This window comes from Lonchura striata, chromosome 19 (assembly GCF_050655825.1).
Source record: "Lonchura striata isolate lonStrDom1 chromosome 19, ASM5065582v1, whole genome shotgun sequence".
Classification (NCBI taxonomy): Eukaryota; Metazoa; Chordata; class Aves; order Passeriformes; family Estrildidae; genus Lonchura; species Lonchura striata.
Window position 1 is genome coordinate 10,439,713 of NC_140721.1, and position 26,336 is coordinate 10,466,048.

Consider the following 26,336-nt stretch of genomic DNA (forward strand, 5'->3'; position numbering starts at 1 on the left):
AGATTTTATTTTTTTTTTCCCCAGTTCTGTGTGGGAGAGAAAAAAGGCAAAGGAGTATTAATTGCTTGCAAATGCTCTTTCAAAAGTCATGGGAAGGGTGAGCTCCTGGAAGGTTTGTGGAAGGTTTGGGGTTTCCCACCACAGGATCTGGGCTTTCACCAGGGTGAGAAGAGCCTTTAGCTGTCTGTAGATGTGGCAAGGAGCAAGGTGGGACTGGGAGGAGGCAGAAGGATGCCAGGGGGTGGCTGATGCCTCCTCTGTCTTGGAGAAGTGTCCTGCTACCAGGATCTCCTCTACCAGCACTGGGAGCCACCAGGCTCAGATAAATTCATAGCAGTGAGGAGCTGTCTGAAAATGACAAAGTTTGCCAGCTGCAAGCATCAGTTACAGCCAGCAGCAAAGGGAGCAGATGGTTAATAAAGCATCCTGGCAGCTCTAGAGGTTACCAGTTTGATTTACTGGTGGCAGTGGCAGCCCTTTGTTATCAGCTTGGCCAGGGGAGGCTCCTTTTGGCCCACAAGATCCATCTCCTCATCCTCCTTTGTTTGCTTTTTTGCCCTGGGAGGAAGGAGGGTTGAGATGAGCACATTCCCTCTGGACCTGTTGATAGCATGGTGGATGTTTTGTCTCTCTCTGTTTCACAGGGCTCCTCGCCAAGGTCCCAAAAGATTGAGGAGCTGTGGGTGGAATCCACAGAGGAGCAATCCATGGAGTGGGAGTAGCGGGAGGAAGGTGACCCCAGGAGGTGTCAGGAGTCACCCAAGGCCACCCCCCACGCTGGGAGGGCAGGGCTGCAGCCAAACACCAATTCCCAGCCTCTCTCAGCACCTTTCTTTCTGTTCCTGCCTCCTTTAGGCCCAGCTCATGTCAGGCCTGGGCTGAGCTCTCAGTCTGGCACAGTGAGGAACAGGAAACAAATGATCCTGCTGGGAAAAGCCTGCTGTGTTACATGACATCCCCTGGAAAACCTGCCAGGGGTGGAGGTGTCACCCAAAAACCTTCCTGTCACAGACAGAGCAGCACCTGCAGAGTCCCAAAACCTGAACAGCCCCAGGGAGTGATGCCCAGGAGCCCTCAGCACTGCAGGGAGCCTCGGGGGCTTGGCAGAGCCCAGCTCTGGCTGCTGCTAAAGAGAAGCTGCAGATGGCCCAGGTGGGACATTCTCTGCAGGGACCTGTGAGCAGGGATCCTCCAGGGATGTTGGACTTTGGTGTTCCCACCTTTTGCCCCTGAAGCACCAAGGGAGGTCAGGTGTGGAGAAATTTCGAGTTGTGGAAAAGTATAAAGAGTTTGTGGTGATTTCATCCAGATCAGGGGAGTCACAAGGACAGGCTGGCTTTGGAAAGAGGGAGAGCAGCAACACTGTCTTCCCAAAAAAGTCTGTCTTTGGGAAGGCTCTGGAATAACTGTACTTCCCAACGGCAGGGCTGTGCTGCTGGGTGCCCAAAGCAGCTCCAAACTCCTGGCACAGCCACGAGTGCCAGGGTGAACACAGCTCAGGGATTTCAGAGCAGCTTTGGAAGGGGCTGGGAGGATTCAGTGAACGTGGCAGGGGACAGAGCTGGATTTCTCCATGGCCCTAAGGACAGGGTGGCCTGGGTGGCCTCGCTGCCACCACTGGGAGCTCTGGAAGGTGAGGAGCAGGGCTTGGAGTGAGCTGTGTCAGGGGCACTGAGAGCATGGAGGACACCTGAAAATCCAGGCTGCTGCCCAGCTCTCCCCAGGTGTTTTTGGTGGGACAGCTTCCTGCTGCATTGCTGGCCAGGTGGCCAGCTGAGGGAATTACTAGTGATAGCACCTTGTTCATTTTGAGCTTCCCTTGCAGTGTTTGGGAAGCAAATGGGATGGATTTCAGAGCCATTTTCCTCAGAACAGTCAGAGAAAGCAGGGATCTGCCCCAAATCCATGAGGTTCAGCATTGGGGGTGTCCAGGTCACCTGTGGAGGTTGGATTTTGGTTCTGAGCACCTCTAAGCACTCTAAGTGATTTGCTGCAGTGAAGAGTTGAGGTTTTGGGATGCAATTACTCTTCCTCATGAGCCAAAACTTCAGAAACTACTGTAACTGTCCCTCACTGCCAAGGAAACATTTACAAGAATGAACTTCTCGATGGACAGCTGCTCCTGCTCCCAAACAGACAGCAGAATCCCTTGGGCTCTTAGCAGGATTGGTTGTTCTCATCCAACCTGCTCAATATTCAGCCTCTGAGAGGAGAGAAGGGGGCAGAAGTGAGGCACTGGGGTTGCAAGTGCAGGTGACAAGGATAAGGAGAGCTCAAGTGTCCCACAGCTGAGCTGCAGCACTGCTGGACATGAGGTGCCCATCACCTCCAAGATTCAGCTCTGGGATCTGTCTCCAAAAACTTGCTGGTGCTCATCACCTTGCAGGATTTGTCCCTTTGTGCAGGAAAAAAAAGGATCAGGCAGATACTGGCATATTTATCTGCTGAGTTTTCAGCAGGAAAATGGATGATTTTGGAATTACTCACCATATGTTCCCCTTTGGGCATCAGGCTCTGCACTCTGTGCCTTGCTGCTGGGGACTGGAGTGATGGAGCAGGGGAGGATTTCAGACCTGGCTGCCACAGCCTTCCTCCTTGGCTCAGCAGCTTTCAAACCCCAATATTTAATGCACTGTCTTCCCTTCCTTCTGCTGCAACTCCCCCTGGACTTTTCCACCCACTTGTGCACTCAGCATGTTCTGCTCCCCCTCACATATGGCACTCAGAGTTTTCCCTATATTAAAACCCTAACTCAGGGTTATTTGATGCTCAGGGAAGGTCAAGGAATACTTGATGCTCCAAAAAACACAGCAGAGGAATTAGAAACATGAAAATATGGCGGGGGTGGGGGGGCAGTGGAAAGGAAGGAGATTCCAGCCAGGAAATAACAAAGGGATGTGTCTGTACTGTGTTCTGCTGTGCTTGTGAGCAGGGGCTGGATGGAGCTCTTTGAGGAGCTGAGGATTTATTTAATCAGGGTAGCTTTGAACATTGGCTTTGGGAGAAGGAGGCTGTGCTCATGGGGGTGTGGGGGTGTTGGCAGCTGTGTGTCCCTGAGGCCTTGCCCTCCCAGGCCCCCCTGTCCCCAAGCCTCCCCTCCTCCTGCAGCTCAGGGACCTCTGGCCCCACTGCCCCGGGCTGGGCCCTCTCCCATCCCAGTCCCCCAGGAAGGAGATGGTGCTCCTGGAGAAACCCTTTCCTGGCTGTTACCCAGGCTGGGATGGGCAGCCAGAGCGTGCTGGGGGGGCTGAGGGGTGTTCAGGGACTGAGCAGGGCAGGGGTGAGGCCAAACACACACAGGGAGCTGCTGAGTGTGCCAGGATGGGGATGAGCCCAGCTCTGACTGGGGATGAGCCCAGCTCTGACTGGGGATGAGCCCAGCTCTGAACTGGGGATGAGCCCAGCTCTGAACTGGGGATGAGCCCAGCTCTGACTGGGGATGAGCCCAGCTCTGAACTGGGGATGAGCCCAGCTCTGAACTGGGGATGAGCCCAGCTCTGAACTGGGGATGAGCTCAGCTCTGAACTGGGGATGAGCCCAGCTCTGAACTGGGGATGAGCCCAGCTCTGACTGGGATGAGCCCAGCTCTGAACTGGGAATGAGCCCAGCTCTGAACTGGGGATGACCCAGCTCTGACTGGGGATGAGCCCAGCTCTGACCCCACAGGTCCCTGGGCCCTGCCCTGCTCTGTCAGCCCATGCTCCCTGCAGAGCTGTGTCAGGCAGGGCAAAGGGTGTCAGAATCTGAGCTATTGATGATCCTGACACTGTAAAAGTCTCTGTCTGTCAGCCCCGCTGCCAAAGCAGAAGCCATAATTGGTCTGTGCTGGTTCCAGGTTGTTTATTCTGTTTATCTCTCACATGTTCTGCTGCCCTGCCCAGCTCTGTCCTGCAGGGCAGCGTGTGGGGCTCTGCCCTCAGTGGGATGTGACAAACATTAAATACCAGAAACTCCCTGGGCTGGATTTACAATAACGTGCCAATATCTGTCACCTACGTTGGACAGTGTGTCCCCAGCCTGAACCAACAGAAAAATGCCAACACCACAGTGAGACATGGAGGGCATGAAGAAGGAGAAAAAGGACAAGGCACACCCAATTTCCTTCATCTTGTCCCCTTTGGACCCCTCATCTAGAATCCTAAAATTTTACTTTTGCACCCGTGCCACACTTAATTATTACTGATATCAAACACTCAGAGCTGGTAATTCATCCTGTAAGATTGAAAACTCTTTTCCATGGACAGAGATCACAGCCAGTGTCTCTGGGGGCTCTGTCCAGGGGGGTTCCTGACCCCTGCCAGGGTCCCAGGCCTTCCAGGGCAGCCAAAGGGATGCCCTGGGCTCCCAAAAAAGGGAAGCTCTGCAGGGTTCCTCTCAGTCCCAGTGAACACTACCCTGAACCAGAGAGCTCCACAGGACACCAGCTCTGAGATCTTCTCACTCCTCTCATTGTCATCCCTCCTTCTGAGGCTCCCCACTGAAGGTGTAGGGAATTTATTGGATCCAGACTGCCTGGGATAGGGCTTGTGGTGCAGATGAATTACTGTTAAAATTTTGCCTCTTCAGTCTTGAGGTCTTGAATTTGAATTTAAAGCAGCAGAGAGGAGCTGGTGCTGTTGTGCTGCTGCACAGGGAATGGTGTCAGGGGAAAGCAGAGCTGAGGTGTGATGGGGATGGCAGCACTCTGACATTAATGTCATCTCTGGAGCTGAATTCCACAGAAGGGTGGAATGGTTTGGGGGAAAAGGGCCTTAAAGCCCATCTTGTTCCATGGGCAGTGACATCTCCCACTGTGCCAGGCTGCTCCAGCCTGGCCTTGGGCACTGCCAGGGATCCAGGGGCAGCCACAGCTGCTCTGGGCACCTGTGCCAGGGCCTGCCCACCCTCCCAGGGAACAATTCCTTCCCAATATCCAAATTTCCTTGTTCTGATGCTCATTCCTGGGTTCTGTGCAGTTCAGTCCCAGTGGAGCAGCACAGGGCTCTCATGGGGCTGGGAATGTCAGAAGGCACATTTTGGCTGCTGGGTTTTGCCTGAAATGTATTTCAGGCAGGTTCCTTCCCAAGAAAACAGTACTGGAAAATACCCTGGATCTGTCTCTCAGCTGTGATGCTGAATGTTTTGATTGTCAGGGCATCCAGGGCACTGAATGAACCATTTAAGATGAAAATAAATCAGGAAATTAGTTACCTAAATTATAAAATTTTATAAGAATAACCTGTGTCCTGTGGCAGTGCTTCCCCAGCACTGCTTATATTTCCTGCTATTTTTCTATCTTTTCTTTGTTGCTTGGGAATACAGAACTGAGTGGAATTTCCTAGCAGTTCTCACATTCCATAAAGAATTTAAAGGATTTTAAATCCCTTTCCTGAGCTGGGAGATGCAGTGCAGATGTGGAACAGCAAACTAAGGGAAAACACACTGCTCCTGCAGAGGGTTATTGTTCATAAGAGCCATTCTCACTGTCTCAAACCTGTATAAATTTTATTAATAGAGGTATTAGAAACTGTATTGCCTTTCTTACCCTCTTTGCTTGATGGAAACAACTCTTACACCACCAGTTTCACTTTTCTGAAGCACGCACTAAAGTGCTTTCCATGTTTGTACAAATGAAAACAACCTTCTTTTAAAAATTAAATTGAAGCTGTCTGGTTGTTTTGTGAAGCTGATCCCTCTGTGTTGATCATGCCCATAATGAATTATTCTCTGCACTGGGGTTGAAAATAACCCAGCCCCACAGGCAGTGCCCTCCAACCCCTGTTTCTTCTTGTTTTGTGCTGAGTGAGAGAGCCCCAAGCAGGTGCTGTGCTGGGGTGACCTTGGGGACAGGACTCCCCTGCCTTGGGCAAGTGCTCTTTATTTTCCCTGGATTGCTGTGGGCAGGAGATTGCTGCTGGCAGCTCCTGAAATGGCAATTTTGAAGCCTGCATCACTTTCTGAGGCAGCTGTTCAGTTCTCAGTGATTTTTGTCCGGGATTTTGGTTTCCATCCCTGTTTGGTGGGAAGGATTTGGTCCCTATTTGGTCTTTGTGAAGCTGGATGGAAATCAGGCATTGGTGTCACCTGAAACGAAAATGTTAGTTTGGGGATTTTTGGGGGATTGATCTAATCAAAGTTTTCAAAACAGAAGTTAAGAGAAAGAGAAAATTGTTAAGAGAAGGTAGTTAAGAAGGCTGCAGGAAAAACAGGCAAGGGGTTGTGGTGGTTGTGCAGTGGATAAATAAATAAAAAAAATAAACAAAAAAAAAATAAACCCAAACTGGTTGCTAAAGAGCTGATGAGGGGTTTGTGATGTCTCTGGATCTTGACTCCCACAGAGCCACCAGAGATCACAGCCCTGTGTGTCCCTGTCCCCTCTCTGTGCTTGGACTCTCAGTGGGGTTTGTCCCTCATGCCAGAGGGGGTTGCTGTGGCTTTTTCTCCCACAGCATCGCCCTCTTCCAGCTCTAAAGCACTGCCCATCTCTCAGAGCAGTCTTTACCTGTTGACATTGTCCACATGAGGGGCTGGTAACCCTGTGGAAAATCCCAAAGCAGCTGGTGCTGAGTACTGGGGAACAGGAGGTGCTTGGAAGCACCTTCCAACCCCCAGGGCTCCCAGCAGGGAAGGCAGAGAGGGAGCCTGCCCCAGGAACTGGAGGGACAGGACAAGGGGAATGGGAATTTAGGTCAGATACAGGGAAGGAATTGTTCTGGCACAGACAAGCTGTGGTTGCCCCGGGACTCGTGGTTGGACCAAAACCCCTTTCCCAGCTGAACCTGATTGCAAAACCCTCTTGAGCCCAGATCTTCCATTGATTGAGAGGGGTGGGTCAGATTTAGGGTGGGTGACTGATGGTGGTGAGAGCTCTCTGAGGGCAGGGCAGCCTGTTCCTGCACAAAAATCCCCCTTTCCCTTCCCCCTTGGGAGCAGAGCTCCCAGTCCAGCAGTGGGATGAACCCTGAGCCTCCTTCAGCCTTGAATGCATTTCAGTCTGTGAAATTCTTTCTTTTCTGGAGAAGCTTCTGCTCAGAGAGGTCAGAGAGGTTCCCCGTGGCTGCTGCACAGGCTGGGAAGCAGCTGGAGCCAGCAGCCATCCCTAAGGTGTCCTGCTGGATCCAGGAGGAAAGGGCCAAGTGCTGCCCACACCTGCAAACAGGGAAATCATAAAACACCAAACAGGGAAATCATAAAACCAAACGAGGTTTGAAGATCAACTCTGCGAGAATAATTGGGATATTAAATTCATGCAGTTCTCACTACAGAGCTACACAAACGTTTTCCCATTAAGGAATTACTCACTCCTGCAGGTTTTTCCAGAGCAGTGGGATGAAAATTCACTGCTCTGGAGTCCAAATCTGGTGGATTTGGGGGCAGCCAGAACGGGTCACTGCCTCTGCTCCTGCATCCTGGGATGCATCCTGGGAGAGGATGTTTTGTTTTTCCAGTCAAAATGGTCCAAATGAAATGCAAAGGATAGGTTGGAAGCAGGAAAACAGTCTCATTATAACATGCAGGGCACGGAGCCTGGGATGGGAAGAGGAAGCACACAAGGCTGTTAGCCAGGGCACCAGCCTCTTTCTCTTCAGTTTAGTTTCAGCTTCCCTTAAAATTCCTGCTGTTTATCCACTTTGCCCACACGGGAGCCAGAAGCTTTCCTGCTCGTTTCTGTCAAATTAAATTAATGGGGAGAAAAAAACAACCGCACAGATGCTCCAAATCCCAGACTGGAACTGCAGAGTTTTGGCTCTTGCATCTGACTCTCAGTGTGCTTCAAAGGCAACTCTGGAGGCACTTGGGGCACTCAGAAAAGGCAAAAAACCAGCAATTTTCATGTTTAAAGGGAGAGCTGAATTTTTTCAGCCAGCTCTGAAAGGTGAGCTGTGGAATCTGGGATCTGGGGGTGTGTGCACATGTGATGGGCTGGTTTCCTCTGCTTTTCCAGGGGTTTTCCAATGCCTGCATTGGCCAGATGGGCTTTTCTGCTAAAATAGTTGTATAAAAGAAGAGCTGGGAATCTTCTGGGTGTGTGAAGGAGGTGCCTCCCGCACCTGCAGCTCCCAGCAAAGCACCTGGGAGGGGCAGGGATGGAAACCCAGCAGGTGGCCCAGAGCCCTGTGCATGTGCTTTGGAGATTAGACTCTTTTGGGGCAGTTGGATGTTTCTAACATCACTTTGCAGCCAGCACAGGACCTGGAGAGCAGCTCCAGACCAGCAGGGCACCAGCCAGCTGCTTTTACCTGCTCCTTGCCCTGCCAAGGACCACGAGCTGAGGGGAGAGAAAATGAATTTGTGGCTTTAACCACGTCAAAGAACCCATGTAAACGGGTTCTTCTGTAAATGCCTTTCCTTCCTTCTGTAAATGGCTTTAATTTGGCTTTTTGTTTGGCTCAGATCTTGTCCTGCCACCACTCCAATGGCTCCTCCTTTCCCCTTTTCATTTCCATTTCCATGAATGTTCCAGATGAAGGGCTGGAATCTCCTGGTGACCTCAGGAGTGCTGCATCAGTGGTGCCCTGACCATGGATTTCCTTTGTCTCCTCAAAGGTGTTGGAGGGTGGGAGGAGTTCCCAAACCTCCAGGTAGAAGGCAGCAGTTTTGTTAATCAGTGTTAATTAGAATGAGCTGGTTTGGCCTCAGGGGAACCATCTCTGGAGCAGGAGAAGTGTGGAATGTGTAAAACCAGGGATGTGAAGCTGTGGGAGTTCAATGCCAAGGATGTGTTTAGGGTTTTGCTGAGTTGGAGTTAAAAGAGAAGATCAGGAGTAAGCACTGATCCTATGAAAAATAACTATTTTGGGGTTCTTTCACATCTTCTAATTGCAAATATTGCATTAGGTGCTGTTTGCAGGATTAGGACCAAATTTGGCCAAACTGTTTCTAAATGCTGAGGGACAGAGAGCTCCAGGATCCCAGCACTGGATGAGTTTTGAGGTCCTTCCACCCCAAACCACTCTGGGACTCTGTGAGGGTGCAGGGTTAATGATGAGAGCAAAGTTTTGGGTTGGTTTTCCCCCAGTCTGGGAGATTTTGCCCCAGGATAGGTTATTTCAGTGCCTTTGCTGCCCTTTAGTGCTGCCCAACTGCAGGCAGGGAGCAAAAATTTCTGGGAATGTGAATCTGGGCAATGTTTTGTAGGACAGAAATCTTGGGTTTTTTAAAACTGCAAGGCAAGAATCTCTAAAATGCATCACAAGCCCTCAATTTGGGGTTGAATGGTTCTCTGAATTCCCAGTGAATTCCTCAGTGAGAGCCTGCCAGCCACAATTTGTGCCACCTGTGAAAATGTCAGTGTCACCTCTCAGAGCAGTGGGACTGGGATCAGGAGGTTCTGCAGCTCTGCTGCAGCACTGAAGTGCTCAGATGTGTTTCAGGTGGGGATTGGGAACCTTTCCATGGCAGCCCTTGTCCCGTGGAGGTTTTGTACACTCTTATCCCAGAGCTCAAGGAAGGTTTGGAGCTGTCTTCAATCCCCACCTTAACATTTGCACCTCCTGCCCCTGCATCTGGCACCCAGATGTTGCAGCTGCTCCTCACTCTTCCCTGCCCTGCTCGGGCTGTTAAATCAGCACCTTTTCTCTGACTGAAATCCCTGATTAAAGCTGGAGTGAAAGTGCTCCTGGCTCTTCTGGCACGTGGGGCTCTGTAAGAAAAGGGCACAGAGGGCAGAGTTGTTCCTCCCTGGGGTAAAGCCAGCAGCAGCTCCTGGCACAGGACTGGAATTTTTCTCTTTCCTTCCCACTGCTGATTTTCCACAAGCAGGAAGCCTCTGGAAACACACAGCATAAATGCACTGTAGGTTTGTCCAAAAATCAGAGGGCAGTTGGATTGGAAATTCTTGGAGCATTTCTTGAGGGAATGAACTCATGGCAGCTCCTGGTGTGGTTTCCCAGCCTTGGGATGTGCAGGGCTCTGATCCCCTGGCAAAGGTTTTTTGCTAAGCCAACTTCTTTTTAGGGCTTCAGACACTGATATCCCCTCCCTCCAGTCTTTCCCAGCCTGCAGATTCCATCAGTCTGGATTTGTTAAAGGCTGCAGGCTGCTGGAGCTGTGCCAGGGCAAACTGCAGATCCTCTCCCTGGAATGTGACACTGCTCAGCTTCCAGGCAAAGCACAAGGAAGGCTCAGCCCCAGGCCACAGAACTCTGGAGTGGGAGACAGATCCCTCCTGAGCCAAATGGGAACCTGGAGTGTCATGGTTTTACATGAAAGAAATGTAGGGAAGTGATGGAAAGCTTCTAGCCACTGTGACACGCCTCTGTGGAAAACACATGTTAAAGACAAAAGCAGAAAATAAGAGAGACTTCACAATTACAGATTTCCCTGGCAAAATTGAGAGCCACGAAAGAGCTTTTGTTTTCCTTGTAAAAAAGTCTCCATAACATTAACAAGAAAGATTTCTCTCCCTAAGTAAACTGAAAAAAACCATTCTAGAAATAGTAAATGAACTAAAATTTTAAGTTTTGTTTCTTTACATTGTCAGTAAGAAAAAGGAAGTTGTGAAGGAAAGAGAAGTGCTCTGAAAATTTTATTCTAATTCTTATTACTTTTTCTTTTAGTTAATGTAAATAAATTTTCATTTTTAAGGTTTACACTTACTTTACCTTACCTTTCTGTGTAGAATGAAATCCTGGCTCTCCAGGTCCAGCTCTCCCTGGGCTGATGCCACCTGGACACAGGGCTGAGCCCTTCATCCCAGCTTGTCACCCCATTACCAGGTGACAGAGCACAGGAGCTGCCTGGGACGGCCCCCGGTGCTCAGCCTGTGAACCAAACTTGGTTTTTTTTAGTTTTTCCTTACACATTTCATACAGGAAGATGAACTCCTGCCAGCCAGGAGCTTGCTGAGGGTTTTGCCACTGACTTTGAGTGGGTCTTGAGTCTCCCCTGCAAGAGGAGGCTCCAGAGGGCTGGAACCCCTCTGCTCAGGAGCCAGGCTGGGAGAGCTGGGGGTGTTCAGGGTAGAGATGAGAAGGATTTGGAGAAACCTCAGAGCCCCTTCCAAAGCCTAAAGGGGCTCCAGGAGAGCTGGAGAGGACTGGGGACAAGGGATAGAGGAACAGGACACAGGGAATGGCTTCCCACTGCCAGAGGGCAGGGATGGATGGGATATTGGGAATTGTTCCCTGGGGGGTGGCACAGGTGCCCAGAGCAGCTGTGGCTGCCCCTGGATCCCTGGCAGTGCCCAAGGCCAGGCTGGACAGGGCTGGGAGCAGCCTGGGACAGTGGGAGGTGTCCCTGCCATGGCAGGGGCTTGAAACTGGTGATCTCTAAAGTCCCTTGAAATCCAAGCCATTCTGGGATTCTGTGATTTAAGAAAAATCAATGCATTTTGCATTTGGTGATTTAAAACCCCCATTAACAACAAGCCAAAGCAAACTAAAAAACCGACACCAGCACCTTCTCCACTCAAAAAAAAAAAAAAAGAAAAGAATGTATAAACCACAAGCAGCTGTCCCAGAGGGGGCTCACAGTGAGTGTGCCCCATCCCAGCAGAAGTCAGTCAAGGCTGTGCTGGTGCTCAGGGTTTGAAGTCAGGAGCTGATCTGCAGCACATCCCTGGTTGCCCTGTGCTCAGCATTGCTCCACTCTGCCTTTTCAAGAGCTCTTGAATCTCTTTGTGCTTCTCAGCTTGTGCAGCTGTGGGAGAAAACACAGATTTCCAGGGTCCCTTGGTGTGATCAGTGTCCCTGGGATGGGGTTGCAGCTTTGGGATCCCAGTCCCTGGGATGGGGTTGCAGCTTTGGGATCCCAGTCCCTGGGATGGGGTTGCAGCTTTGGGAGCTGTTGGCTCAGGGTGCCAACAAGCAGTTGGGATAAATCTCTCTGCCAGCATCAGCCTCTGTGCTTGGTGGTTGGTGGATCTGCACTAATCCAGTTGGAAGTGAACCCAAACCATCCTTTCCACCCTTGAATTCCCTTACCTGGCAATCATCTTTACCAAGCTTGCATTTACACTTCACTGCAGTTTTCCCCATTTTCATTTTTCTTTTCCCTCAGCTTTGCCTGGTGTTTGAAACAAAGCAAACCTCAGCAGTGAGTAATGAGTGACATTTGCTGTTAAAGGCACAGGATGGATCTGCTGCCTGCCCAGGAATTGTGCAGCTGTGCCAGGGATGTGTGAGGGGGGGATAAATCTGGGAGCTCCCTCCCCACAAGAGCTGCTATCAAGGAGGGGTTACAATGAATGCATTCCTCAGCTCCTCCAGGTGCTTACGGGGCTGTTTCACTTCTCCAGCTGTCAATAACCATTCCTCACAGCCCGTGATGGGGATGGAAACCACTCACCCAAACTCTGGCTGCAGGAATATCCCTGCAATTCCCAAGGACTGGAGGCTCCTGAATCTTTCCCAGCCATCGCAGGGATCTGGCACAGGGCACCAGGGGCTGTGCAAACCCCACTGCTGATGGCATCACCCACCACAGGCTTCCAGCAGTGCCTGGAATGTGGAGCTGAGGAGGTTTTGGTGTTTGGGAGCTGCTGCTGAGGGACTGCAGGGAATTGGGACCAGTGGGTGAATTGTGCTTGTACTGGAGGTTTGAATGTCACTGTGCAAAATCAGCCTGAATCACCCCAAAATCACCCCAAAGTCACCCTGTGGTGGCAGAGGGGCTCTGGGGCTGCTGCCCCAGCTCAGCCTGACCTCGCCATGGCCTCAGCCTTCCCCTGCTCTGCTGTTCCTGCTGTTTCCTAGGAGCTGACAGGGACTTGTGCTCTGCTCTGCTTGACAAGGGAATTACTTCTCAGCTCAGCTTTGTGGCAGGTCCCTTTGTGTGTTCGTCCCCAGATGCACAGCTCGGGCTTGCAGCATCTTTGTTCCAGGCAGTGATTTGCTCAGGGAGATTTCTCTCCTGATTTTTGCTGTTTGGCTTGAGTGTACAGAGATGAAAAATGGTGTTTCAGCTGTAAACAGAGCAGGTTTGTTCTGCAGAGATGCTCACCTGAGCCCATCTTCACCTTGTAAAGTCAGTTTATTGTAGTTTCTTTCATTTGGTGTCACTTGGGGCAAATGTAGCAGTGTTTTGGTAGAAGATAGGTCAGAAATCACTGCCCAAGTCCCAATTTGGGTAGCAAGATCAAGCTCAGGGTGTTAATCCTGATCCTTCAGCCCCAGCCCAGTGCTTTAACCAGGGCATGGTTGTTGTTGTGCCTGAGACAAAGAGAACTTTGATTACCTGTGAATTTTGCTCATCGTGATTTTTTATGCTCAGTGGAAAGGAAGAACACGACTCAAAGTCAGCTGCTTGGCTGCCCTTGAGAAAAAAAAAAATATATTCATGTTAAAAACAGCAAAGTAAATAACACATCCCTGTTAAGTGCCTGATAGTTATACATATTACATCCCAGAGTAATTATCCTTTAATTAGCACTCTGGCAGCAGTGGAAGGAGATGGAGTTACCGTGCAGTTCTTGCTGAAGAGTCCTGTTCCTGATGAGGAATTCCTGCATTCCTGCAAGGGCCCTTCAGGGAGTGTGAGCAGCAGCAGGAGCCAAACCCCCCAGGGCAGCAGAGACCCAAACCCTGCAGGGTTCCCTTTGCTGTGGCCACAAGGAATGAGGAGTTCCTCCCTGCAAGGCAGTGGGACTGGATTTAGGATTAGATTTGGGATTAGTGCAGTCCTGGCCACCCAAACTCTGGTCACCATCCGAGGGGTTTCTAAGGAGAAATGTTTGGCTCCTTTTTTCTTTGCCTTTTCCTGCACTTTATTGTGTTATCAGTCAGGCTGTAAAGTACCAGGTGTTAAAGAAATCCATGTTATTCCTCTTTGAATATCTTTCTATTCAATACCAATATGTTATTTCCTTTTTATTCCACCAGATCTTTAGGGTTTGGGGTGGAGGGGTTGAAATGGTCTGCAAGGTTCCATCCTCTGAAATAAAAGGCCACAAAATCTTCCCCCTTCACAGGGGTGAAATCTCTGCATCCATGTGCTGTCACTGGGGGCTTTGAACTGGTGCAAACGCAAATCCTTAAATCTGGGATTTATAATCAGACTTTATTGTCCTCTTGAGGAGTTGAGGACTGGTTTGAAGGTGATGTAAGTGTTAAATCCCAGGATCTGGTGAAGTGTTGGAACTCAAAATGCCCCTCAGATATTTTTAGAGGTTCCAAGCCCTAGTCAGAAGCATTTGAAACCCTAGCAAGCAGCTGAAAACAGCTGTAATTTTGAGTTTAAGCCATAAAATGATTTACCAATTTTACAGGTAAAACAAAAAGTCACAAAAATTTAAATATTATAGTAGAAATAATTACAAAGTAAAAAAAAAAAAACAATTTTAGTATTATACAAGAGAGTTTTAACACCTATACAGGGGAGTTCTTACTTTATACATGAGGGTCAAAAATTTTAAAATAGAAGATTATAAGCCAATCCTATTCCTCCTCTTTCTTCTTTTTTACCTCCATATTCTTAATAATGTTAGCACTTATAAATTAATTTAAAATAAAAAAGCACCATTTAATATAAGTAATAAATATTTAAAGCATTATAAACATATATCATGTAATATACCATATAAAAAATAACAACAACAAAAGCAAAAGAAAAAAAAAAACCAAACAAAAAAAGTGTCAAAAATATATGTGCCTCTACCTAAACTACTAACCAAACCACAATAACCAAAATACACAATCTTTTAAATAGCTTACAATAAACTACCTTAAAACTAAACAACAAAAAAATGACTAAATTTTCTTTAAAGGCACAAATTAGAAAAAAAACTTTACCACCACACAGAGCCCCTAAGCCTAGCTGGGGTTCCAACAGTGAGGCCCCTCCTGCTCTGCTCCAGCTGCCAATGAGATGGGTTTCAGTGCCTGCCAATTAGCACAAATGAGCTTTTAAACTACTTTAAAGTCTGAAGCCACTGGCTGGCTTTGCCCTGGGGGATTGTGCATCCCTGGAATAAATAAATCCCTGACTTGCACAGGCAAACAGTGCCAGGTTAGTGGAGACTCCCGTGGGACCCCAGGGAGCCCTGGGGAGCTGCTGGAGGCTGGGCTGAGGTGACTGATGGTCCCTGGTTGGGGTTAATTTGGGCTGTGCTCTCCTTCCCTGCCCCATTCTGGAGCAGGGATCCACAGGTGAGGACTCCTGGGTTTCCTCACCTCCAGGCTCAGGTTGAAATTTCAAACGTCTTGCTTTTGTCAGTCCTTTATCTCCTGGTGGTGGCCATGCTGTAACTGATGGGACAGCAGCAAACTTCCCATCCCTGCTGGAGCCCAGGCTGGGCTCAGCTCCTGGCTGCTTCCAGGGTGTGCTGGGAACGTGGAACAGAGATTTCCAGAGCTGTTTGAGGGTCACACCTTTAGGGGAGCAGCACAGAGGGAAAATAAAACCAGGTTCACCAGACCCTGAACCTTCCTGACTCCTCATCTCTGCTGGTCTGGGTTCCCTTTGTGTCCCATGTCCCTCTGGGCCATGCCTTGATTTGCAGTGGCTTTCCAGGCCTGGAAAGTGTTTTTCTTGCATCTTTTATGCATTTTCCAGTGGCTTCCAGTATGAGCCAAGTGCACAAATGAAAAGTCTTGCTCTGCTTTGTCTCAGCCCCAAGCCTGAGACTGAGTGTCCTAATCAATCACAGAGAATGATCACAATTATTCCTCAGTTCTGCCTGGATAAATGAGGCCTGTTGAGGGCATGCAGATGTGCTCTCAAAAGCACCCAGTCCCTTTTGAAGGTGATTATCAAATGAGCTGTGGCCAAGGTGCCTTCTTTGGGATTTGTACTCTGGGATGCAGAGTGTAGCCCCCAAATGCTGCCCCTGCTGTGACAGAGCACAGGAGCACCAGGGCCATTGGAGAGGTCACCTGCAGTTATTTCCAGCGATGGGGAACAGCCCCAGACACCTTCTGCACGTTCTCATGGCCCTGAGCAAGGCTCATCCCAGCTCAGGGCTCCTGGCCTGGAAGGGTTTTCCAGGTTGGTGCCTTTTGTGAGGTCTCAGCAGGGTGGGTGTGGGAGCTGGATGGGCTCCTGCTGTGGGAATGGGATCAGCCCTGATCCTTGGGCTGAGGTTTTACATCAGGTGACAAAACACAGCTGGGGACACTTGCTCCCTGAACACGAGCATTTTGGCAGCCTGGAGCAGCACATCCATCCGGGGGCTCATGTACAAAGTGCCTGGGCCATGAAGGAGGTGTCCAAGCATCCAGGGATCTTCAGTGCTGGGACATCCTTGGGCTTTGAGAAGACACCAGGAAGGAAAAGGCTTTTAGGCAGTGGCCAAGGCAGCAGTTTCATCCTGGAGGGGAAGTTTTGGCATGGAGCTTGGGCAAGGAAATCAAAATCAGCAGTGGTTCCCAGGCTGCGTCTGGGCACAGGGTGGGCACCAGCTTTTGATGCTGCTCTAGCAGCAAGGCTGGGAAACAGCAAAGCCTTGCTCAAAATGTTGTTAAGCACAGTGCTTTTCTCACCAGAGACTGAGGGGTCTGGCACCCATGGCAATATCAGCAGTCAATTCAGCAGCTCCAATGGGGAAAGCACTAAACTGATTTGTAAATGGTTTTTCTCAAGAGCATCCAGGTGTTAAACTCACCTGACAGAGGAGGAAACAGAGCTACAAAGGAGTTAAATGCTTTGACTGAACTTCTAGAGCAGGCAGAGAACAGTGACAAAGTCAAATGTGTGTTCAGCAAGGTCACAGGGAGGGGTAGATGCCTGTGTAAGAGGTATTTTTAAAAATCCAGTTTTCACAGCCTCCTTGCCATTAAAGTTTAAGTGGTATTAATCTCCAGTAAATTCAGCAAATCCATTCAATCCAGCATCTCTTTTTATGTGGTATCTCTTATTTTTAATTTGTTTCACAGGTTCTGTGGTACTTAGCAACAGCAGGGAAATAAACCCATTGGAAACAGACAATTAACCAAGGGCACTGGGGCAGGGAAATCGGAATTGTTCAAGGAACAGCTCTTGGAGATGCTGCCCTGGGGATGAGATTAAGGAAGGGATGCTGCTGGGGACTGAAATGCCATTCCTTCATGGACATTTGGTTACATCCCTGGGAAAGACATCCAGCTTTCTCCATCCCCCTGGCAGTGAAGGGGAGCTGGGAGCTCTGCACCCAGGTGTCCCACAGGCATGTGGGATTCCCCTTTGTGGGTGACACCAGATTTTGGGCTTTTGCCATCGGGCTCCTGCCTGGGCAGTGCTTCCTCTGGCTGCCCTGGCCTCGGGCACTCCTCAGCCCTTCCTGCAGAAATCCAGGGCTGAGGTCCCTGACAAAGCAAACCCGCTCCAAGGATGCAGCTGCATCCTGCCTGGGGTGTTTGGGGTGGGGAGGAGCTGGGATGGGGTAAGGAAGGGGTGAGAAACAGGCACCATGTGCTTGGGGTTGTGGCTGATGTGAGAAACGACTGCTCACTTTTAAAATTTTAAGGGTTTATTAAAGCTTAGCAAAAAATACAACAAAAAGACTGAATAAGGAAAAATTACAGCTCTGGGAGCCCCTGTGACTACCAGCCACGTGCTGGTCTTCAAAATGGATGCTCCACCTTTTATACCTCTAGTCCCTCCCAAAGTCCTGTCAGTGACTCCTTCCGTGCTGCCCAGGGGTGCAGATCCCTGTCTCACACCTTGATTTGGGGTCAGGTGTTGCCACAGTAACGAGCCAACCCTCCCAAAGGCCCCGAGTACCAGGGCCATCCATGATAACCATGCAAGGGGGAGGACACATTGCAGCATCATAACCACACATCCACAGAACTTCCCTTAACATAAATATAATGTTTACCCCTTAATTGTGAGAGCCACCATCTCATTGCCCATCCATAGCACTGAGGAGCCCGTGGGGAGAAGGCTGAGAGGGCCAGGGCCAGGCAGGAGGTTCTGCCCCATGCTCAGCCCTCTCCTGGGTGTCTGAGGACAGGGAGTGGGATGGAGCTGAGGGACACAGGGCAGGGCCAGCTCTGTCTGGGTCTCTGCTTTGCTCTGCCTGAGCCCATTTCCCTGTGCAGGGATTCCTCTTGTCTCGCTGCAGTCCCATTTCAGGGAAGGGGCTCCAGGCTCTGCCTGCCCCTCCAGGGACACCAGGGGACAGGCCAGCCTCCACAGGGCACTTCCCAAGGGAGTGGGTGGCCCAGAAGCCGAATGTCACTGGAACCAGACCTGCTGCTTTCCTGTGACTTTTTCATTCCTCCAGTTCCTCTGCTCCTCCATCTCTCGGATGGTGCAGGGGTTTCCTCCGTGGCTTTGTGGAGGGGTGGCTGCAGGAGCCCTGAGAACAGGATGTCACCTGGGGGTGCTGGCAGCTCCAGGGTGGCCTGGGGACGCTCAGCAAGGATGCTGCCCCTTGAGCCATCCTGTGAGCTCACACTGGCCCAGGGTAGTGCTGCACTGGGCTGGAGGCTCTGTCCTGGCATCCCTGACTGCCACTGGAGCAGAGGGTTTGGATGGGTTCTGTCCCACAGGGGTCTGTCCTAGGACAGGCTCTGGCAGTCCCTGTTTGATGTTCAGAAGGGTCAATCCTTGTATTAAATTTCCACACAAACATTCCCTTGTCTAAACCTGTGTTACTCATCCCAGGCTTGAATATTTTTTTTTTATTTATTCTCTGAGCACCGAGGGGACAGCACTGAATTGTTTCTTTTGCAGACAGGTCCTTAATCTTGCCTCTGGCCAAAAGAAAATGCAGTGTTTTATCACAGGGTGTCACATGAAAATAAAGGTGGTGTTCTTCCCTTCCCTGCTGTCATCAGGGAAATCATTGATAGGCCACTAATTAAAGCCACAGGCCTTCATTTGATAATTTACCTGACATTTTCTGCATACTGGGAGGTGGTTAAATTTCAGCCCTGGAGCTCAGAGGCTCACAGAGTTTCCTGCTGAGATGCTGGATCCCACCAGTGAGCCCCAGCTGGGTGGTGGAGGTACAGAGGCAGCAGGGCTGGGAAATCCCAGAGTGGAAAATGGGATTGTTCCCATCAGCTCCAGCTGGAGCCCTGCACACTTGTGGTGTCCCCAGCACGGGGAGGACGTGGAGCTGTGGAGGCAAGGCCAGGGGAGGATATTTGGGATTGTTCAGCCTGGGGAAGAGGAGGTGGTTGGAGGGGACACAGGTAAGGCAGAGAGGGATCCTGCACCAGGAGCTGGAGGGACAGGACAAGGGGAGTGGGGTCAAACTGGCAGAGCAGATGGGATACTGGGAAGGAATCCTTCCCTGTGAGGGGGGAGAGGCCTGGCACAGGTTCTTCCATGGATTCCCCATCCCTGGCAGTGCCCGAGACCAGGCTGGACAGGGTTTGGAGCAACCTGGGATGGTGGAAGGTGTCCCTGGTGGGTAGAAGTGGATGAGTTTTAACCCATTCCATGATTCCATCCATGAATGTAAGAAGTGTGGATTCAATGTATTGAAATAGGAATGGCAAGGTTGGGAGAGGGACAAAGAATTTCCTTCTGGGCAGGTACAGGGCTGCCCCAAATTTTCCAAGTGCAAGGCAGGGTCCTTGTGGTGTGGAAGGTGAGCAACTCCATGATCCAAGTTTCTTAGAACCAGCAGCAGCTTGGCAGGAATTGGACACCCTGGAAGTGCTTCCAGTCTGTTCTGAGCCTCTTGCAGTTGATGGTAAATGCGCTAATTATTTTTTTAATATCTTTTTTCTACATATTTCATAACCTGCTCTTTAGTGTAAAATTGGAAGTTAAATCCAATTGTGGGGGGAAATTAATTTCCTTGAATTGAAGGGGCAATCTCCTTGAGACTTTTTAATCATTAGATGATAACTGTGAGCTAAAGAAAGGCAGACCATTAAAGTAACTTAATAGAGCAGGATAAATGTTTTTCCCTGTATCTCCTTCATCTTTATTTAGAGATCCATGAGGAGGATATTTCATAAAAGCTGCTCTTCTTGACCTTTCTTCACTTGTTCTACAGAAGAACCAACCAAAAGAATGGCAAGGAAGTAACACTGTGGAGTTTTGGATACAAACCCAATAATTCTGCTCAGCATCTCTGCTCTTCCCTTCTGCCAAATTCTGCTTTTCCTTTCTCATTAAAGGGAGAATAGCTATCGGACAAATAAAAATGCATTCAGCTGAGCTGGGTGATTTTTAAAAACAAACTGTGTAAATGCATTTAATTAAGGGGCAGAGGAACAAGAGGCTTTATCAGCTCTTTGTCTGCAGGCCATTATTTCGTTGGGGATGAGCAATCCATTATTGTCAGCGGCCACCTTTTTGAGGGATTTACTCCCAAATCAAATGGTGTTTTTATTTAAATTGTTGAGTGCTGCTTGATTTCTCATTTATTAAATGTGGAGGCATTGTTACAGAGGAGAATGGAACACTTTGTTTGGATTGCTGGAGGGAGCAGGACTGGTGCCTTGGGAGCTGCCCGGGGTCCTGGGCTGGAACTGGTGCAGCACAGTGGGGAAGGGGAAAACTTGAAGGTGAAGTTGCTAAATCCCAGTTAAGCTGTTTCCAAGAGAACTTTGTGAAGGATTAATGGTTCTGTGCTTTATTTATAAAGTGAAGTCATGTTGTGAAGTCTCAGGAAAAAATTCCTCCCTGGGAGGATGGGCAGCCCTGGCACAGGTGCCCAGAGCAGCTGTGGCTGCCCCTGGATCCCTGGCAGTGCCCAAGGCCAGGCTGGACAGGGCTGGGAGCAGCCTGGGACAGTGGGAGGTGTCCCTGCCATGGCAGGGGTGGCACTGGATGGGATTTAAGGTCCTTCCAACCCAACCCATTCCATTATTTATAAATAACAATGAAAGAAGCTCTCAGGGTACAGCTCCTGTTTGTGGCTCCTGAGCTGCTTCCAGCCCAGAAAACCTCATTTACCTGATTGAGAGTTCCCACTGATCCACATTACTGGGTCCAAAATGCAGTTTCCTTTGTCTGAAACTTTCTCCTGGATTCTTTTTTTTGGCTTTTACCTCTCCTCTGAGTGCCTCTAACAGTTTTTGACAGGAGAAGTCAGAGGTTTCCACACCTATTCCCAGTGGAGGAGATGAACTGGGTTGTTCATACTCTGGATAAAACCAGAGCAATTTTCACTTCTCTTAAATTCCAGGAGGTAATCTAAGATAATGGAACTATTAGATTTGGCATCTGTAAGGTGGTTATCATTTCAGAAGGAATTGTTTCTGTTAATGGCAGTTAACTTACTACAAATAAAGCAAGAGAATTGAAATCTTAAGTACCAGAGTGGCAGCAAACCATGAAACATTATCCTGCTCTGTGGAAGGAAGGCTGAGCCAGCTGTCAGGGAAGAAATCTATTGGAAAAACCCTCTGATGGATTCCAAATGGAACTAATTTAATGTGGCAGCAGCATCCAGCTCTTCTACTTTCTATTAGAAATATTAAAATGTCTATAAATAATAATATTAAAGCGGGCAGAAGCTTTCATCCAAGGAACTCATGGTTTTTATCAGGATGAGTTTGGTGGCTGTTGGTGGAGCTGAGCTGTGAAATCCTTGAAATTCCTGAGCTGCCCTGGGGATGCCAGGAGCTCCTGTGGCAGATTTGGGCACCCTGTGAGGTGTGGATGGGGCCTGGCTTTGCTGTCTGTGAACCAGGTCTGGGGGAATTCAGGAATTTGGCTCTGCAGGCCAAACCTGCTCAGTCCAGCCTTGCATGTGCTCCCTGGCATGGACAGGGCTGGAACAGGCTCTGAGCCAGGATTTGGGGGCTGCTGTTCTCACACAGGACCCTGTCACTCCATTCCTGCCTGGAGAGCAGCTTCCCTCTGGAGAACAGGAATTCCATTCCTGGGGCCTGTGGGATGCCCATGGGCTCACAGAGGTGATGATGTGTTGGAATTGTGCTATTGATGATCCCTGGATTGTAGAAAGTCTCTGTCTTTCAGCCCCGCTGCCAAAGCAGAAGCCATAACTCGTCTGTTCTGGTTTCCAGGTTGTTTATTCTGTTGATCTCTCACATGTTCTGCTGCCCTGCCCAGCTCTGTCCTGCAGGGCAGCGTGTGGGGCTCTGCCCTCAGTGGGATGTTACAAACATTCAATACCAGAAACTCCCTGGGCTGGATTGACAAGAACGTGCCAATATCTGTCACCTACGTTGGACAGTGTGTCCCCAGCCTTAACCAACAGAAAAATGCCAACACCACAGTGAGACATGGAGGGCATGAAGAAGGAGAAAAAGGACAAGGCACACCCAATTTCCTTCATCTTCTCCCCTTTGAACCCCTAATCTAGAATCCTAAAATTTTACTTTTGCACCCGTGCCACACTTAATTATTACTTATATCAAACACTCAGAGCTTGTAATTCACCCTGTAAGATTGAAAAATCTTTTCCATGGACAGAAATCACAGACAGTGTCTCTGGGGGCTCTGTCCAGGGGGGTTCCTGACCCCTGCCAGGGTCCCAGGGCAGCCAGAGGGAAGCCCTGGACTACCACAATGATGGGCATCCCACCCCCTGTTCAGAGCTTGGAGCTCAGGGTGGGCAGGGGAGTTCTGTGATGCCTCAGGTTTGAGCTTTTATAATTCCAAATTCTGTGCTGTTTTATTGTGTGGGTCTGGGCTTCACATTAGGGGATGCTGAGCTCTCTGCACAGAGCAGGGAGACAAAACAATTCCTTCTCCAGCTGGGGACCAAGGACAAATGATCCAAATCTCAGCCCCAAGAGCACAAACAACGTGGAATGAAGAGAGAAAAACAAGCAGGATGGGATTTCATGGACTGGAGCTGGAATTGGACAATTAACTCCAATATGCAAATGGAGCAGAACTTATAAATTGAGTGACCGGGCAGGGATTTTGTGACCATTTTGGGTTGTGCTGCCCAAGGTGGATCTGTGGAAGCCTTTAAAATAAATCCCTACTTTATTCTTTAGCTCTGTCTAGTGTCTGTTCTAGGTCAGCCTTCACAAGGCATCACCTGGAGCTCCCAAAAAATCAGACTCTGGCAGGACCTCGCTGTAAAATTCACCCTGCTGGACTGGGTGGGTCCCGGGTTTTTTCTTTACAGCATGGATTCAAACAGCAGCAGGCAAATGGGAGAATGCTTTTTCTGTTTCTGTTCCAGCACAGGGAATATCCCAGGGGCACACTGTGCACACACCATGGCAGCAGCAGCTGAGAGTGTCCCCGAGCAGAACCACGTGGGATTGCTCAGTGCTGGGCTCTGGGCAAAGTGCAGTTGTATGGAGAGGGTCAGAAGGGCTAAGCACTCAAAAATCCCCTGAAATGTGATCTCAGAGCGTGTGAATCAGAGCTGCATCCTCATCTCAGGGCAGCTGGAGCAGCTGGTCCAGGGGTTTGTGAGTAATGAGGGTCATTAGTAAACACAACCATCTATAATGCCCTTAGAATTGCACAGTTATGACAAATTAACTCCTGGCACTGTGTTTTTCCTCTCTGCTTGTGCTATTCCATTGATGTTCTCAGTTTTCTGGGTTGTTTGAGAGCTCTGGGTTGGAGGGCACAAGGTGCAGGATGGATGTGACAGCTTGATCCCTCACCCAGAGCCCTGCTAGATACTGGGAGAACTGGGAAATGACCCCACAGATGCTTCTCCAAACAGTTTTTAAAGGATTTGCTTCTACATATTTGCAGTGAGCTTGTTGCTGGTGGCCATGGCTCCTTTGTGATTCCAACTGGAAACGCTCTTTCCTGGAATACCCTAAAAATACCCATCCTAAAGTCTACTCCATTCCAGACGTGCTGGAAGTAAGAGAAGGGAAAGGCAATTCTTGTGTTTCCATTATTGTATTTCCTTCAATTATGGCAGAGTTGTGTCCTTGTCCACGGACACCCCAAGGTATTTCCAAATATTAATAATAAAGAACATAATAATAACAAAGCAGAGCCTGAGAGCTCCTCCATAATTGTCTTGATTTTAACAGACAGGTGTGTGCTAAGGAAGGCAGGAGCCTCCCTTGAAATGGAAAATGCAAACCCCCTCCCTCTGAATTATTACAATTTTGAAATTAAGGGGCTCTCAGGCAAAGATATGGGAATAGGAATAACAGTTCTTTATTAGGAAAATTAAAAATACAAATGCAATAGTACAAAAAAAATACTCCAAACCACTGCCAGAGTCAGAATAGGCCCTGTCCCCCCGTGTGTCAGGGAGGTGCCACAGTCCCATCCCAGGGTGGCTCAGCCCTCCTGCAGTGCCAGCTGTGCTTCTGCTGGAGCAGGATCGTGCACAAGGGGGGAGTTTTCCTCTGGAGCTCCAGGGCTGGGGGAGATGGGCCTGGGCTCCTCTGGGAATGCAGGGGGAAGAAAGCTGCTCCTCTGGGAATGCAGGGGGAAGGAAGCTGCTCCTCTGGGAATGCAGGGGGCAGAGGCTGCTGTGCTGTTCCCAGGTCAGATTGGATCCAGGTAGGAATGCTTGGCTCCTCCCCTGGGTGGAGCATCTCCCCATGGATGATGGAATTTTCTCAGCTATGCAGGGACACTCAGTGGCCATGAACAGAAAATAATTAATAATTAATAGCCCATGAACAGCAGAGATCTCCTGGAGGGAGGATTGGCTGTGGGAGAGATAAAGAAAACTGCCCCATGAATAACAGAGAACTGCCCCAGCTCTGACAGGTGGCTATAGAATAACAACCCCATTTCTAACCTAAGACAAAGGGAAAGGCCATTTTTGTATTTCCTTCATTTATGGCAGAATTGTGCACTTGCCCACAGACACCCTGAGGTATTTCCAGTAAAGCACAGCCTGAGAGCTCCTCCACAATTTATCTCCAGGAAAACCTTTCTCCAGTCTGCACAGCCTGAAATGAGCCTGCATTTTGGACCATTTATTGCAGTGTTAAAACAATGTCTTCCGAGGCACATTGCCATGAAATCTTTGGGATGAGCAGTGCTGGGAGGCAGCTGAACCCAGCAGCTGAGCAGCAATGAGCCCGTGGGCCAGCAGGGATGGGGCAGTGTCCCTAAATGTCATCCCTGTGCTTCTGTCCCCTGCAGGACCCCGGCCATGATCGGCTGCTCCTTCGTGGTCAACAGGAAGTTCTTTGGGGAGATCGGGCTGCTGGACCCGGGCATGGACGTGTACGGAGGGGAGAACATCGAGCTGGGCATCAAGGTGGGTGCCACTGGGCAGCAAAATGTCACCTCTGGTGTTCTCAGGAGCCCAGAGCTGTCACTGAGTTGAACAGTTCCTGAGGTCCTTCAGGGGAGCTGGGAGGTGCTGGCATTCACAGCATTTTAATTCCACCGTACGGAAGAAAAATGATGCAGTTTTGGGGATGAGTTTAATTTTTTTCCCTCGGATTCCAATCTGTGTGACCTGATGCAAAAAGCTGCTGGAATGAAATGGCATTTCCAGCTTGAAGCTGTCTGCATTGTCACAGTGTCGCTGGAAGTTACAGGGATCTTTAATAGCAGGGAAAACACAGTTGGGTGAACAGGGTTTGGGGCTCCTGTGAGTGTCTCACGAAGACACAAAGCCTGCAAATATTTCCCAGGCATTGAGCATCTGCAAACAAAATGTGTTCACAAGCACAAAACCTGCTCTGAACAGTAAAACTCTACAAGGCAGGATTTCAGAGCTGCCTCAGTGCCTCCCCCTGACAACATCCCTTGATTGCTGTGTACAATATTAGATCTGGCTTAGTGATTCAAGTGTTTACACACACTGAAGTGATTCATAAGTGATGAATTCCATTTTCAGAGTAACCTGGGATGGCAGAGTCTGTGGAAATTCTTCCAGGCATGGTTTGGAGTACACTTGTGCATTAATAAGCTGATAGGGGGAGGCTGGAGACTTCTAACTGGAAAATTGCATTGATTGTGCTGTTGTAAAAATGAAAAATCATTGTTCAGCTCAGAGATTTACCAAAGGGCATATTTGCTTTGCTGGCAAGGCACAGGAAACTTAGGAAATCTGTTGTTGTTGGCTATGGGGAGCAATAATCTCACTTAAACAAGGGAGGGGAAATTAAAGAATTAAAGGCCTTCAATGGGCCACAGAGCTCCTCTCCTTGTGAAGTAATTACTGCTCATCCTGCAGTGGGGTGCAGAAATCCCTCTCCAAATCCAGCTTCTCTCGTGCCTCTCCTGGGTTGTTTGGATTTGGGATTTTTGGTCTCATTGTGGAGCTGCTCTTAGCACAATAATTTCAGCTAATTTGTCTGGTTTGCGGTGATTTCATTGAAGATTGGCTTCTTAACTGGTAAATCAGATGGATGGCTCAGAGAAGGTGGTGAGCATTTGTCTTCTTCTTGTTCACGTGCTGGATTTTTTTTAGAAAGGCCAATAAACATCCTTGTGGGGAAGAAAAAAACCAACAAAACAAAACAACCTTCTCTTCCCCAAGTGACTTTCCCAAGCTTGGGTTTCCAAGCCATACATTTTCACACTCGTGCTGTGTTTTCTGGTCAAGGTTTTTAAATTACTGGTGATTTTGAGAGCCAAAATACTTAGAAATTTGCCTCGTGAGG

At 49.2% G+C, this 26,336-nt stretch overlaps 1 protein-coding gene and 1 long non-coding RNA gene across 3 annotated transcripts in view; one reads left to right on the plus strand and one right to left on the minus strand.

Moving 5' to 3' along the window:
• Positions 1-26,336, plus strand: part of GALNT17 (polypeptide N-acetylgalactosaminyltransferase 17) — a 214,300-nt gene that overhangs the window by 112,471 nt on the left and 75,493 nt on the right. For both annotated transcript variants that reach the window (XM_077787478.2, XM_085557121.1), the window contains exon 6: positions 24,862-24,979. In XM_077787478.2, coding sequence (XP_077643604.1) covers positions 24,862-24,979 — 118 coding nt within the window. The remainder of the gene's footprint in view (positions 1-24,861; positions 24,980-26,336) is intronic.
• Positions 7,086-17,841, minus strand: LOC146765798 (uncharacterized). The gene is made up of 5 exons (XR_014949440.1): positions 14,709-17,841; positions 13,381-13,549; positions 13,156-13,233; positions 11,904-11,985; positions 7,086-11,619 (listed from the first exon to the last, which is right to left on the minus strand). It is a non-coding gene; the product is annotated as an uncharacterized LOC146765798 (long non-coding RNA).